The 13591-nt window shown below is 40.7% G+C and overlaps 1 protein-coding gene across 1 annotated transcript; it reads left to right on the top strand.

Moving 5' to 3' along the window:
• Nucleotides 1–2343: 2343 nt before the first annotated feature.
• On the top strand, nucleotides 2344–10954 carry nr1d2a (nuclear receptor subfamily 1, group D, member 2a). The gene is made up of 8 exons (XM_036538521.1): nucleotides 2344–2786; nucleotides 5330–5557; nucleotides 6057–6145; nucleotides 6723–6867; nucleotides 6983–7647; nucleotides 7816–8001; nucleotides 8447–8657; nucleotides 9311–10954. The coding sequence occupies exons 1-8, from the start codon at nucleotides 2768–2770 to the stop codon at nucleotides 9505–9507; spliced, it is 1740 nt and encodes a 579-aa protein (XP_036394414.1). The 5' UTR covers nucleotides 2344–2767; the 3' UTR covers nucleotides 9508–10954.
• Nucleotides 10955–13591: the final 2637 nt, after the last annotated feature.

Genomic DNA, 13591 nt, shown 5'->3' with positions numbered 1-13591 from the left:
AATTCATAATTCGAACATTAATAACTCCTGACAGTTGACATTTGTACTGCATTCACTGACAGGAACGTGTGAACCATCACTGTTATGCTTTTCTAGGTTCCTACTGAGTGGGTGAAGGCCCTACCTACAAGTCCTTTCAGGAGATTCTCATAGAATCATTTCATAAGGCCACCTGGCGCAACCCGGGCACCCAAGTTCTCAAACACAGATGTACAGACATGCAGTTACATCACGCCAAGTAGTGCTGTCTGGAGGTGGTGCAATGCCCTGTCGTCCCCTCCAGATGGCTTACATTGACAGTTGCTTAGACATATCCATCCACAGCTATGAGTGAAACTTATATGTAAATTCTTATGTTTTTAAGCTTCCACACACCAAATAGGGTTTTAAATCTGAGTATTACTGTACGCATCATCAGCAGTCATTGTTTTACATGCTGTAATAAGTAAACCCACAATGGTTTCAGTTTATACAATGTCACCATTTCAGGAGTTGGTGACTCAAAAAAAAAAAAGATTAACCATTTACAATATATTGGTGACACAAAGGAGAGACCAGGGCCATAGCAACCAAAACTATTTAACTTCAGGCAATGCCGTATTGAAGCTGAATTACTTTCTTTTTTTCTTTTCCCAGTTAATACGCACATTCCCTCAGACAGAGCGCTGTCAAGTACTGCGCAGTTTGTCTGATGGCAATACCCTCCAACCTCCCTGCTGCCACTAGGGGGTGCTGTTGTTTCCTGTGTAATGAAACGAATGACGCTTTTGCTTGCGGGCCTTATTTTTACTGCTCAACATGAAAGCATTTTTGCACATTTAGGTATACTGATCAACAGTGCAGAACATATTAGGACCTTCCCAATAAAATGAGTTACCACAAAGTGTGTCATTTTGTATGCGCTTTGTACCCTATGATGGGAATGGAAAGGTCAATTAGTTACTGGGTCAGTACTTGGACCCTTAAACATGAACAGTACCAGACAAAAGTTTGGACACACCCAATTAAGATAATGGGAAACATGCATTCAAAGACATTTGACCTAAAGGCTTAAATGATTGAAATTTGTTTCTTAGACAAATATAAATTGTGAAGTTGATGCCATAGGCCTATGTGAATTTCTTTCCAAAAAAAAATAATCAAAAGGCACCGTGCAGAAATCAGGACTAGAAACAGAGAAAGGATAACTCCATGAAGAAATTAAGCATGTTGACTGTTTGCATCATCAGTTCTCGATTTATTGCTTTGGATGTGCAATTACTAAGAATGGTTATCTTTCATACTGTGATTCTTCAGAACAATGTCTGGTTGAGTGGAAGGCAAAAATTCAGTTTGTTTTAGTGGAAGCTATATCTACTAAGTTTTGTTTTACAAACGAGACAATGACAAGGACTACTGCTAAATTGTCCAACTTTAGTGTTTCTTTTTTTTTGTTGTGAATTGTTTACGTGTAAGAAAATTTGAACTCATAGACCCACCCTCTTCAACATTAACATTACATTACATTAACAATAAGGGACTTGATTTCACATTTCTAAATAAGTTATGGTAGTCAGATTTGTTAGAATTGAACTACCTCTACAAAAAAGAATTGTTTCTTTTGAATTCTCACAATAGTCTCTAAACATGTATACATCTAGTTCATACATTTATATAGGATATCCCTAATGAAATCTTGGCAATTTTCTTATTTAACTCTAAATTCATTTAAAGATTAATTAACCGATTAATTAATCTGCATCATATAAAAAGCTGTGGAGAGATCTAGCAAGATAAGCAAGGGAAAGAGTCAGGCTCCATGCAAGGAGCGGTGGGCATCAGTTACTGTGAACTTCCTGTTCTTGTGCTTAATCATCTTCGCGTTTTGTCAAATTTATGGATACATATGAAGGTCATTTTATTTATTAAGATAACTGAAATGAAAGTGCCACATATTTTATACAATCGTGCATACATTTTTTTTAATTCCAGGACACTGTATATCCTAAATAGCTCCACTGAATGGAAAGATCAACTATGTTGCTTGAAAGTGGCATTGGCGCGGAACTCCTGCTGAAAATAATATGTGAAGATATCTAAAAATAAACGCAACAGCGTGGCTTATCATTTTTGCGCCACTTCACCAGCTAATCGCCTGTGTTGTCTGAAAACTATTCGTATTTACATATCCGGTCACTCTCACGAAACGAATTTTGGGTTGGTTGCCCTTGCACTCTCCCCGCCTTTGCCTTTGAACTGTGAAAGTGTGTCACTGGGTTAAAGTGACTCAAGCGACGGAGCAGTGGGAGGGACCGACAACTGGGTCACATGGTAACAACTTAGAACATTCAGTTCTCTGCAGGCTGTGGGCAGGAGTGTTGCCAAAAACAGATAGCTAGCTAGAAAGTGGTCGTTAGAAACATTCGAAAGTGTTTCTCTTTCTTTTGCTGTGGAAGCAAACGATTCGATACTAACCAAGGAATAAGGACCGACTCCGTTCAAGCCATTGACTGTTTTGCCAGAGGAAAACTAAATAGCAAGCTACCTATTTAGCTTGCCAGCCGCTAGTTTTTGCGTGTTTCATTTTAAATAGACAGCTAGCTAGCCTGCTAAATTTCAGCAATCGAATTTATCTGCAGTCGGGAACAACATATGATATCTCAGCAGTTTTAATTTTTAGTAGCTAGTTTGTCAAGCAGAAACGTAACGTCTCGATTGGTAGACTTTAAAAGAAAAACGGCTACAACTTTCGGGTAGCTTTCAAGATTGATTTTTAAAGGCTGAAGGCATGGAATCTACAAAAGCTGGTAAGTTCAAAGTGAAATCGTTGCTTTCTGTTTGCTTGCTTGGGTTGTTAGCTAACCTAGATGTGTAGCTAATGATGGATGTTTTTCTTATTGATAATTTACAGCCTGTTTATTCATCCAGCTTTTGGTGGAAATCAGTGGTAATGGTTGCTAGATAGCTAGGCGTGACACAGTTGGATTGTAAATCAGCGATGAATGAATAAATATCGTCAGAACATGTTCTCACAGTCTTCAAACACAATTCGTTGCTCTACCTACAATTTTAATTGTACAGTTCGGGATTTGTTACAAACCTCTTTGCCGTTTAAGAAAACGGCACGAAAAAGATTAGCCCGTTTTAGTATTTTTACCCAAGTGGTGTCAACCTTAAAAAAAAAGATATCTGGGTTAGGAGTGCTACCGCTGGCGTTATTACGGCAGCAGGTTCTCTAACTCACATGGACCAGGCAGCCTAGCCATGTGCAACTGTGTACACGCTTCCCGAGAGTCGCTCCTGATTGGTCCGTTGCGACCGTGACGTAGCCGTTGCATAATTCTCAGAGGCGTCCTGGCGCAGGGAATGGCTGTAGATCCACGTGAGGCGACTGGAGGCTATCGCGGTGACCTAGTTTTTCCCTCTTTGCCGGACAAAATTTGACAGCGTTACGTGGGGGCGGATCCACGAGTGGAGGAAAAAAAAATGCTTGCATCCACCTTGTCTAAATACGTATTTATGTATAGGCCTACGAATATGCACCCTTAACATTTTGTACGAATCAGATTCTTCAGATGCCGATTTGGAAAATAAATGGCCTAAAATACGTTTGTGTTTTAAACATCGTGTTTTCTTTAGGGCAATTTAATATAAGAATATCTTTATTGATAAGCATGGGGGAAAAACAATTTAAATGTGTCGTGTAAATATGAAATTAAATCTTTTAAGTTTTTTTTTTTCTATAATCATATGGCACACCATCTTCTTGAGTGTCACAGCGCAAATTGACGTGTTGTGTGGGCCATCGTGCTCGCAGGCAATGTCTTCAGTTAAATTCCTTCAGACATAAAAAAAAAAGCATTTGACTCACAGTGATTTTTTCTGAGGGTGTTGTGATAATTGGCACTGTGTAGGCTTTAAAATTATGAATCATTGGTTTCTTATCGGTTCGCAATCGTTTTCTGTCGTCTTCGTTCTTCATGATGCGTTACCTGTCTTTGAGAATTAGTTCAGAGTCTACACTGTGGAATGACCAAATTCTCGGCTGTGTCGCTTTGGTCGAATTTAAAAAGCCTATCGTAAGACTCGAAGGAGGCGGAATTTTTTATTGGTATAAAGCACCAGCCATGTTGATAGGCATCTATACATTAGCTAACCTCCTGTATCCAACGTTTGCAGAGGGATGGAATACACAACAACATTTATTTCAGAATTTATTTTTAATTGAATATATACATTTGTTCTCTGAGACTAATCTGCATGAAGGTACCTCAGAGTCTCAGAGTGTCTGATAGAAAGTACCTGTGTAAAGACAGATATAATCAAATAGGATTATTTAATTTAGATTTCTACTAATCTACTAAAATTTATACTTTTTACTAAAGTTTTAATATTTTATTAGCTTATTACTGAAAATGTTAAATAATTTCAGAATCCTGGGAGTCAGTGAAAAGGTGTGCATGACTTAGTACGGCGTTACTCTGTTAGTGTGTGTGGCATTATCTTAGGGTGACTGCAGTTGCTACAATTGTTGACGCAGTTAGCTGACTATTCAGAACTGCCCATGTGATTGAATTCCAAAGCATGAGTCGACCTGAAACAGCTCAGTCTTGAGCAAAGTTATGTGCACCAGAATATGTACAAGCGATAAAGACGGCCCACAGTCTTTTAAAAGTGACATTATGTAATAGGGTTACCGAACAACCAGTGAGAGGAGAGTAGGAAACCAGGTCAGCCAGTCCAGGGCGTGGATTTTAAAAAAAAAAAAAAGGAGTAGTTTGTCTGGTCTACTTTCCCCTCCCAGGAGGTGTGCTACGGAAAGCCACCCAGTGCTCTCCACTATGATTTTATTTCACTCCTTTGAGTTCTCTAGAGACCTTATTTTCAAGATCAATAAAAAGATTTAGATAGCTCTTTTATGCAAATTAAAACAGATGGCTGTGTTTGTTTGCAAAGTTATATTCTTGGTATGAGTAACCTGTCACCCACATGCTGTACCGTTAATGAAAATACTCATGAAATGTAATAAAATTGCAGTTAATTACAATTTATAAAAAAAATTAAAAAAGAAAGGTTGAAATTAAAATTTGGATGCATTTGTTATTGTAAGGAATTTTGCTACCATTGTATAATGTTCATTTTCAACAGTCAAATAATGTGGTACAGTTCCAGCATGAACATAATTTTCCCAGCTGCATCTTTTGTGCAAATGGGCAAGTCTCTTCCAAAGGCAACATGGGCGATGCGATAAATGAAATTCAAAGGCACTTTGTGTATGTCTTGTTTCTTGTATTACAGCAGTGAATTGTCAGCACTAACTTTTGCCATTTTTGTCATCTGTTTTTCCAAGGGGGAGTGATAGCGTACATCCGCTCCTCAAGCTCTGTCTCCAGTCCTGAGTCCTGTCACAGCGACAGCTCCAACAGCAGCTACCAGTCATCCTCCTCGCCCCTATCCCTGTCGCCAGGCCAGAACAAAAACACCCACGCCAGCACCCCCCTCGCTATGCCCAGATCCCGTGCCCATGGGTCAGACAAGACAGGACGCGGTGCCTCCACTGCCAAGTGTGGCATTACGAGTGAGTTACATGAGTGACACCCTGTTAAATACTGGACCTCGGTTCAGACTGCTCATTTCTCTTTCTCAAGAACCTTAGCCCATCTTCTCTAGCTCTCTTTGTTCTACTTACACCCTCAGAACCGGGGTAGGAAACAAAATTGGTTTAGTCGAGATAATAATTAATTGAATGAAACAGGTAAGTGCCTGGTTAAACTGCAAGCTTGTAGATGTGGTAGCCATGAGGAACCAGGCTTTGAGAAGCCCTGCTGCCGTGGGCATTGCCATTGCAGAGACTTTGACAAGGCCTTCTATAAAAAACAACCATACAACATAATATGAGCTGATGAAAGTGCCACTATTTATTTTATTCCTATCAAGAAAGAACATGACTGTAATGTATCACTATGTCAGAAGTATTTCTATTATCTATTTGTTGTCCCACCATCATGTTCCTTTAGAAAACATGAATGTTATGTGTTTAACTGAATGTATGATTATTTATGTGTGTTTATGTGCAGAGATCAACGGCATGGTGCTGTTGTGTAAGGTGTGCGGAGACGTGGCGTCCGGCTTCCATTATGGGGTGCATGCCTGTGAGGGATGTAAGGTGAGCGATTTAGTGCTGAATACTATGATCCCAAATGATAGTGGAGTCACTTCTACCAGCCAATTGGCCAACTCATGTCAATGGCCCACCCAAAAAATATGAACTTGGTATCAGTCTGGACGTTGTCTCCTTTAAAAAACACCACTGTTTCCAAGGTCCTTCTTTGTATTAATTATGTCAGCTCAGCCCAATTGTCAAGAAGCACTATTAGCATAGGCACTGTAGATAGGTTACCCAAGTCTTGCATAGACATTAGATCTGCATGTTTGTGTGTGTGTGAGTCTTGTGAGTGTGTGAGTATATGAGGGGTTTGTTCCAGGGAGAGAGGGTATGTATGTTCAAAGGTGAATGTGTCCTGAGTAGCGTAAGGGAATGGAACCTGTGCACATTTGGAATTTTAGCAAAGAAGGAAGAAGTATCCTGGCAAGTGCCAACAAGTGTTGCTATGTCATAGGCGAAATGTGGTTGTCAATTTTATCCATCCAAATATAGTCATATCTTCAGGCAATGACAGGTGAACAGTTTATTTCCTTTTTTTTTTGCTTTTGAACATAACGACTTTTATATCATTTCACAGGGCTTCTTCAGGAGAAGCATTCAGCAGAACATCCAGTACAAAAAGTGTCTGAAGAATGAGAACTGTCCCATCATGCGCATGAACAGGAACCGCTGCCAGCAGTGCAGATTCAAGAAGTGTTTGTTTGTCGGAATGTCAAAAGATGGTGAGCGTCTGTAGTAAATTCATAATATCTTATTTAGCAGTCGTCATCATTAGGTTTTGCATCATGATCCATGCTGATGTGTTGCTAATGAGTGTGGCTGTCTTTGCTTTATAAGCGGTCCGGTTTGGACGCATCCCAAAGAGGGAGAAACAGCGGATGCTGCTGGAGATGCAGAGTGCCATGAACAACATGATGAACAACAACCAAATGCACAGTCAGCTTACTGCAACCCTGACTCCGCCCTACGCAGCCGAACCAACCCCCGAGGACTCTACCTCCAGCTCCTCCCCCTCCTACTCACCCGCGTCTTCGCCCGAGCGCTCCCAGGAGTCCAGCTCCGACAGCGAGCCCCTGGTTGCCATGGACACCTCCATGAGCTCCGCCTCCTCCTCCTATTCGTCAGACAGCGGGGAGGATGAGGTCATTGGCACTGTGACGAGGGCACACAAGGAGACCTTCATGTACAACCAGGAGCATTCAAAAGCCCCTCCCTCCCCAGCTGTTGCCGAGCGAGGGGGCGACGGCAGCGTGGTGGACTGGAACCGCCGGAACAACCGCTCCACGGTCACCGGCCACCACCTGCCCAGTGGCACAGTCCAGCCTGTCACCAACAGACTCTGTAGCGACAACCCGCATGGCCACTGCCCGACCCAGCAGTTCAGCAATGCCCTGAGAGGCCACTGTCCAGCCTACGCACACAGCCTGCCCCACAGGGGCTACATCACTGAACCTGTGGTCAACAGCAGGCAGTTGTGGACAGAGGGCAACAGAATGCACCTGGTAAGTGTACATGGGGTACTTCGAATGGGCACAGCTTTTAACAAGCCAGCGTCGATCTCTTAGTTTCAGAGTTTCACAAAATGAAAAAGGCTTTGATTACTTTGTGATTATGTGTGATGAATTTGACGAGAGTTTGCTAACTGTGCTGTTATTGTCTGTCTGACAAAGGTGTGTCCCATGAGCGTTTCTCCTTATGTGGATCCGTGCAAGTCAAGCCACGAGATCTGGGAGGAGTTCTCCATGAGCTTCACGCCAGCTGTGCGGGAGGTGGTGGAGTTTGCCAAGAAAATACCGGGCTTCCGTGACCTCTCTCAGCACGACCAGGTCAGCCTCCTGAAGGCTGGGACGTTTGAGGTACGACTGAAGCTCCCGACCAGTACTCTTCTCAGCATGATCAGTGTCTTCTTCCCCTCACACCTGTCCTCCCGCCCACCTTCCGCTAAAATAGATCAAAGTGCATCTGTCTGCCCGTAAAACAGGAGGTCACAAGCAGGGAATGGAAAGAATGATGTCAACAAAAGATCATAAAAGGAGTCCTGAGTTTACCTTGATGTCTCAGCTTCTTTCCTCTTTTTCCTCCTTTTTCTGTCGTATTATCTTCATGATTTTTTCTAACAGTATATACTTAGATTATGTAGCTTTGAGCCAATGAGGGTATTTAAACATTAATGGCTGAGAGTACGATAAAATGTAGTATTTTATTCAGTTGCTCCCAGTGAACACTCTAAGGTTTTTTCACTCTGAGCTTGATAGCCGATTCTCTTGCCCCTCCAGTCTTATGCTGTGGTGTTTTGGGCAGGTATTAGTGGTGCGCTTTGCATCCCTGTTCGACGTGAAAGACCGCACAGTGACCTTCCTAAGCGGTAAGAAGTACAGTGTGGAGGCGCTGCGGTCCATGGGTGCGGGAGAGCTGCTGAACTCCATGTTTGAGTTCAGCGAGAAGCTTTCCACCCTGCAGCTGAGCGAGGAGGAGATGAGCCTCTTCACTGCTGTCGTCCTGGTTTCTGCCGGTAAGCCCAGGCGTTTCCTGCTGCCAGACCAACCACTTCCTGCCTCATCTGTGCAGTGGACCAATCAGGCGCAGCTGCCATGCCCCATTACTCCCAGATGTTACCGGAAAATAATTTCACTGCACCTGCTCATTATGTGTGGTTTCTTGTCTGTGTACAATGCTGATAAAAATATGTGTTGTTTTTTAACAATTCCACTTGATTTTACTTATTAGTTATTCTGTGCTTTGAACAAGTTTGCAGTATTTTTCTATCAGTTGCAATTTGTACTTATTTATGTATTAATATATATTTACTTAATGTATATTTAAATATATATTTAGGACAGCAGAGCTTTGATTAATGATATCATTTATTTAATATTACTTTAAGATAAAAGTTGAAAGTCAACATAGTTCAGTCAATTCTAGTGTAAAGACCTCTAAAATGTTCATCTAATTTTGCATGTGATCATATTCAAGGAAATCCTTTACTGGAACATGGTCCATTACAAGAATAAATGAAGAATACAAATAGCACAGAAGAAAGTACAGTACAGCCAATAGCGTAATAAATAACTCTAAGGCAACACAGAGTGAATCACAATGCCACGTCATTATTAAGTGGAAGAGTAAGGGACCTGCTGCTAAAACATTGCGCTTGTGTGTCCTCAGATCGCTCAGGGATTGAGAATGTGAATTCGGTGGAAGCACTCCAGGAGAACCTGATCCGAGCCCTGAGGAGTCTGATCATGAAGAACCACTCCAACGAGGCAGCCACCTTTACCAAACTGCTCCTCAAACTGCCCGACCTCCGTTCCCTCAACAACATGCACTCTGAAGAGCTCCTGGCCTTCAAAGTGCATGCCTGAACCTGGCCTCTTTTTCTGACCCACAGACCCTCTGCATTCTCCTCGACATTCCAGCAACTCTGTCAAGTGTTTTACTGTGTAGAATGTTGTTGTACAAGTACAATTTACTTGTACAATTTCCTCACGAAATTGGTTTGTGGACAAAAGTGAGTAAAAGGCAAGAAGAAAAGTCAGTCACTGTACACTGTATGGCTAATAAACCTTCTTGTGGTGGTAACGCATACAAATGTGCGTGCACACGCATGTGAGCGGTGTGCTCGGATGTAAATTCAAAAAGCACCTTTTTCGTTGTAGAGTGAAAGAAGTATATCTGCTTTGTGAGTACAGTATGGACCCTTGTATTGGCTAGTTGAGTTTTGTATAATTTCAGACAATTTATTTCTGTCCAAAGTGTAGTGCACATAGGCAGTGTGAATGTGGCATGTATTCAGGTGCAAGGAGGCTGAAGACTAAAACCTCACAGCTGGGTCTGGCCACTACAGGGTGAGGGCAAAAAAATGTAGAATGTGGTATGTGCTGCTAATGCATGGCTATATGCTATCCTGTTTGACCTGTGGGTATGCTGCACTTCTGCCTGTTCAGAGAAAGAGCTTGGTTGCCAGGAAATTTCAATGGCATGTTTGTAAATTTCATGTGAATTGTGCAATTCCGTACAAGTCTACTATTATTATTGCAAGTGTATATTTTGCCCTTAACAGTCTGGCAGTAGTTAACGAGAAAAACCCAACTCCAGAGTAACATTATTTTACACTGCCACCTGCTGAGGAGTCTTTATTACTGCAGATCTCAGTGACACTTCAGCGGTTGAGAAGCTCTGTCGTAGGAGGAGCCACAGACCACAGAAACTGCATGCAGGTCCAGTCAGAGGCAGTGTTGTCTTTCACTTTTATGCATATACGTATGAGGCACATAAATGCCGACGTGTATAAGCTTAATATGCCTGTGTCTTCAACTACTGTGTGAGGAGGGAATGATTCGCGTGGCATGGGAGTGAGGGGTCTGGACTAAGGCACTGCTGCCACTCTCACAGCCCTGCCAGGCTTGGTGCTGCTGGATGGAGTAATTTAGTACTGTGATTGTAATACTTCTTTCATCGTTTTCTTTTTTTACCATGTAAATCCACAGCACAAGTGTTTAAGTGTATATGTAAACGGGCATCACTTATCAGTAAACCTGTGTTGTATGGATATTTCAAGGACAGCGTCCAGCACAGGAACAATCATCCAGCTTGTCAGTCACGCAAAGGGCAAATCAGCCATTTGTCCATATGCCTGGAGACTAGTAATATGAATCTGACCTTCGTGTCCTTTTTTTTGTGAGCACTGTCTCGCCTTAGACTCCACAGATGGACCAGAGGGAGACTCTGGGGTCATTTATCGGTTGATCAGAGGTCATTCCATCCCTCTTTCCCCAATGGAGTGCGTGCAGCTCTGACCATTTATGTTTCTGTTCATTTCCAAATTGTGGTCTTTCTGTGTTTCCTTCTGTGAAAGCATTGCAATATACATAGATTTATATAAATATCTATATATAGTATAAATATATATAATATAAATATATCTATATGAATAAACATATTATGCGAAACCTTGTGCAGAGTATGTCATTCTTTTCACTCTCATTGTGTTTTTGAAAATATCGCTTTGAGTCATTGGATCAGACTTTATTTTATGCTCTCTTATGTCCTTCCAGGTGTCGGAAAACCAATTGTCAGCACACATACAGAGACAAAGAAGTTGTCTCCATTTACTACTAATCCATTTACTACTCCAGATGTTGGAACCATTAATAACCACACATTGATCCACGCAGAGTAAAAAATACTTTTAGTAATAAATATTCTACAGATGCTGTTGCATATCATGTTGCCTGCTTGTTATTGTTGTGCTAGTCTGGTAATGTTCCAAAATTAGGACTTGCGTTTTTTTGTGTATCAGCTCCCAGGCACACTAAATTAGGTCAGGTTTAATGTAGTCCACTGCAGAGTTTTCACTGCGTTTGTGTGAGACACCCTATTCATATCTCTTCCTCCTTTCAGAAATATTTTGTCTAAATACAGAAGTCACTGTGTAATAAATATAACATCACTGTCCTACCCCCTAACAGCTGGCTTCTGTTAAAGATCAATATGGTAAATAGTGGCTGACACAAATGAAGGCCATTTTTAGTTAAAACTGATTGGTCCCTAAAATCAGTGTCCAAGGGCAGCCAACACACCTGCTATATGGCTACACCCCAGGGAAAGGATGTTCTGAACAATCGTGCATTTTGCTGTATGTGCCAATTATGTTTTATACACAAGAATAGTTTATTCAAAATTGACATATTCATTGTTTTGTCATGATGATGTTTCTGGCACAATGTTGCGGCATGACACGTCTACTTCCATACAAGACAAATTGGCTAAATTAGCATTAATATGCCTGAGGAAGTAAAAGAGCTGACTGCTGAAGTGTAAGTCTGAATTTGTTTCGTTGATCCTTCCACACGGCAGTATGATGTGACTGATATATTAATATAAGTGTACAATTTGTTTGTATTTAATTGATAACATGCAGTCTAGGCAGTCATACAACGAGGGGAAAAAGAAATCACAAACATGCACATTGTTGCATCATATTGCAATTGCGATGATAACCGTCATACACAAATTAAATTGCAACCTTCCTAGATTTACATGAATAATCAGGTTTAATTCTGTTCAGAGTCCTACATTGACATATGTCATATTTCACTGTCTAACTATTTCTGTTGTTTTTAACCATTATAACTACTGCTACTTCGCTAGGTACCACCATGGCCATCTTTATCATCACCTTGATATAACTTTTTTTTACCAGTAGAGGGCAGTATTGGCACATGGAATTTTTCAAAATTGTCTCCAGAAGAGTGGTGAGAAGTTGGTGAAAACAAAATGCACTATAAAGTAGCCTTCACATCTTTATATCTGTAGTATCTTTTTCCTGTTATCACAGTCATGAGAGTATGAGAGTGCAAATGAAACAAGCTCAAAATGTAGGCATAAGGAACAAAAAATGTTTGTTTAAAACTTTCTTCATTAAGAGTGGTTTACTTGAATTTTGCAACTTCTTTGCACTTTTTCTCTTTTAGACACTTTGAGCACCAGATATCTTTGCCTGTTCCTGGAGTACAAGGAGTTTTGTAATTCATGATCATTTTGTGTGATATACAAGTGGAAACTGCTGGTTCAGTGGCCTGTTCTTAACATAATTTACTTCCTGGGAGCAGATATTTCTGTGACTCTCTAACTTGACAACCACTATAACTGTGACAGAGGTGTGCATAAATTCTGCTCCTTCTTTTCTCTTTACCAATGCAAAATTAAAAACAAAAAATAAAGAGAACTCAAAAGTGCATCCATTATTATTATTTGATCCATTATTTGGAACTGGAGATCAACTTACTTTGGATATTACAGTCACCTTTAAAGATGCGCATTGCAATGCATGGATTGTAGATTTTCTATTTCTATCAGTGAAGGAGGAGCAGTTTTACCGTTCTAAGTAAAATGCTAAAATGATGAAAGGTTGCTAATCAGACAAACCAAATTCAGAGCTCTTCATAAAACCTTGATCTACACTCTTGTCTTGTCTTTGATCTCCAAAGAATTCCCCTACTGCGGTATGACCTTGCAGAGGGATACTTTTAGGGAAACTCATTCATGCTCTGAAAGCTAGAAAAAAATCCAACATTACATCATTCTAAATAAATTCTAAACTTTTTTTTCTTTCAACATTTCTCTCTTTTTTTTGAACATGTATAACCAATTTTGAGAAGTACAATATTTACATTATTAACACATCTCTAAATGTGATAATTACTAAAGGAAATGCCTCAGGGCATTGTAAGACTTTTAGAGGGACAGAGATATAGTCAGTAGGCTGTATGCATAACTGTATGCCAAACATCCTATAAAGGAGATTGCACACAGATTTTAATTTGCTTCTCCTGTTCATTGGGCAGGTTAGTGGACAATGTGAAATACAAATGAAAATCCAGTGCTTTCACAGTCCTCAGTTTTGCTTATTTGCTTTAAATTATAATTCCATTATGTGATAAATAA

The sequence above is a fragment of the Megalops cyprinoides genome, chromosome 10, assembly GCF_013368585.1.
Source record: "Megalops cyprinoides isolate fMegCyp1 chromosome 10, fMegCyp1.pri, whole genome shotgun sequence".
In the NCBI taxonomy this organism is placed as follows: domain Eukaryota; kingdom Metazoa; phylum Chordata; class Actinopteri; order Elopiformes; family Megalopidae; genus Megalops; species Megalops cyprinoides.
The sequence above is the reverse complement of the archived record's forward strand: the minus strand, read 5'-3'. Positions and strand labels throughout refer to the sequence as shown.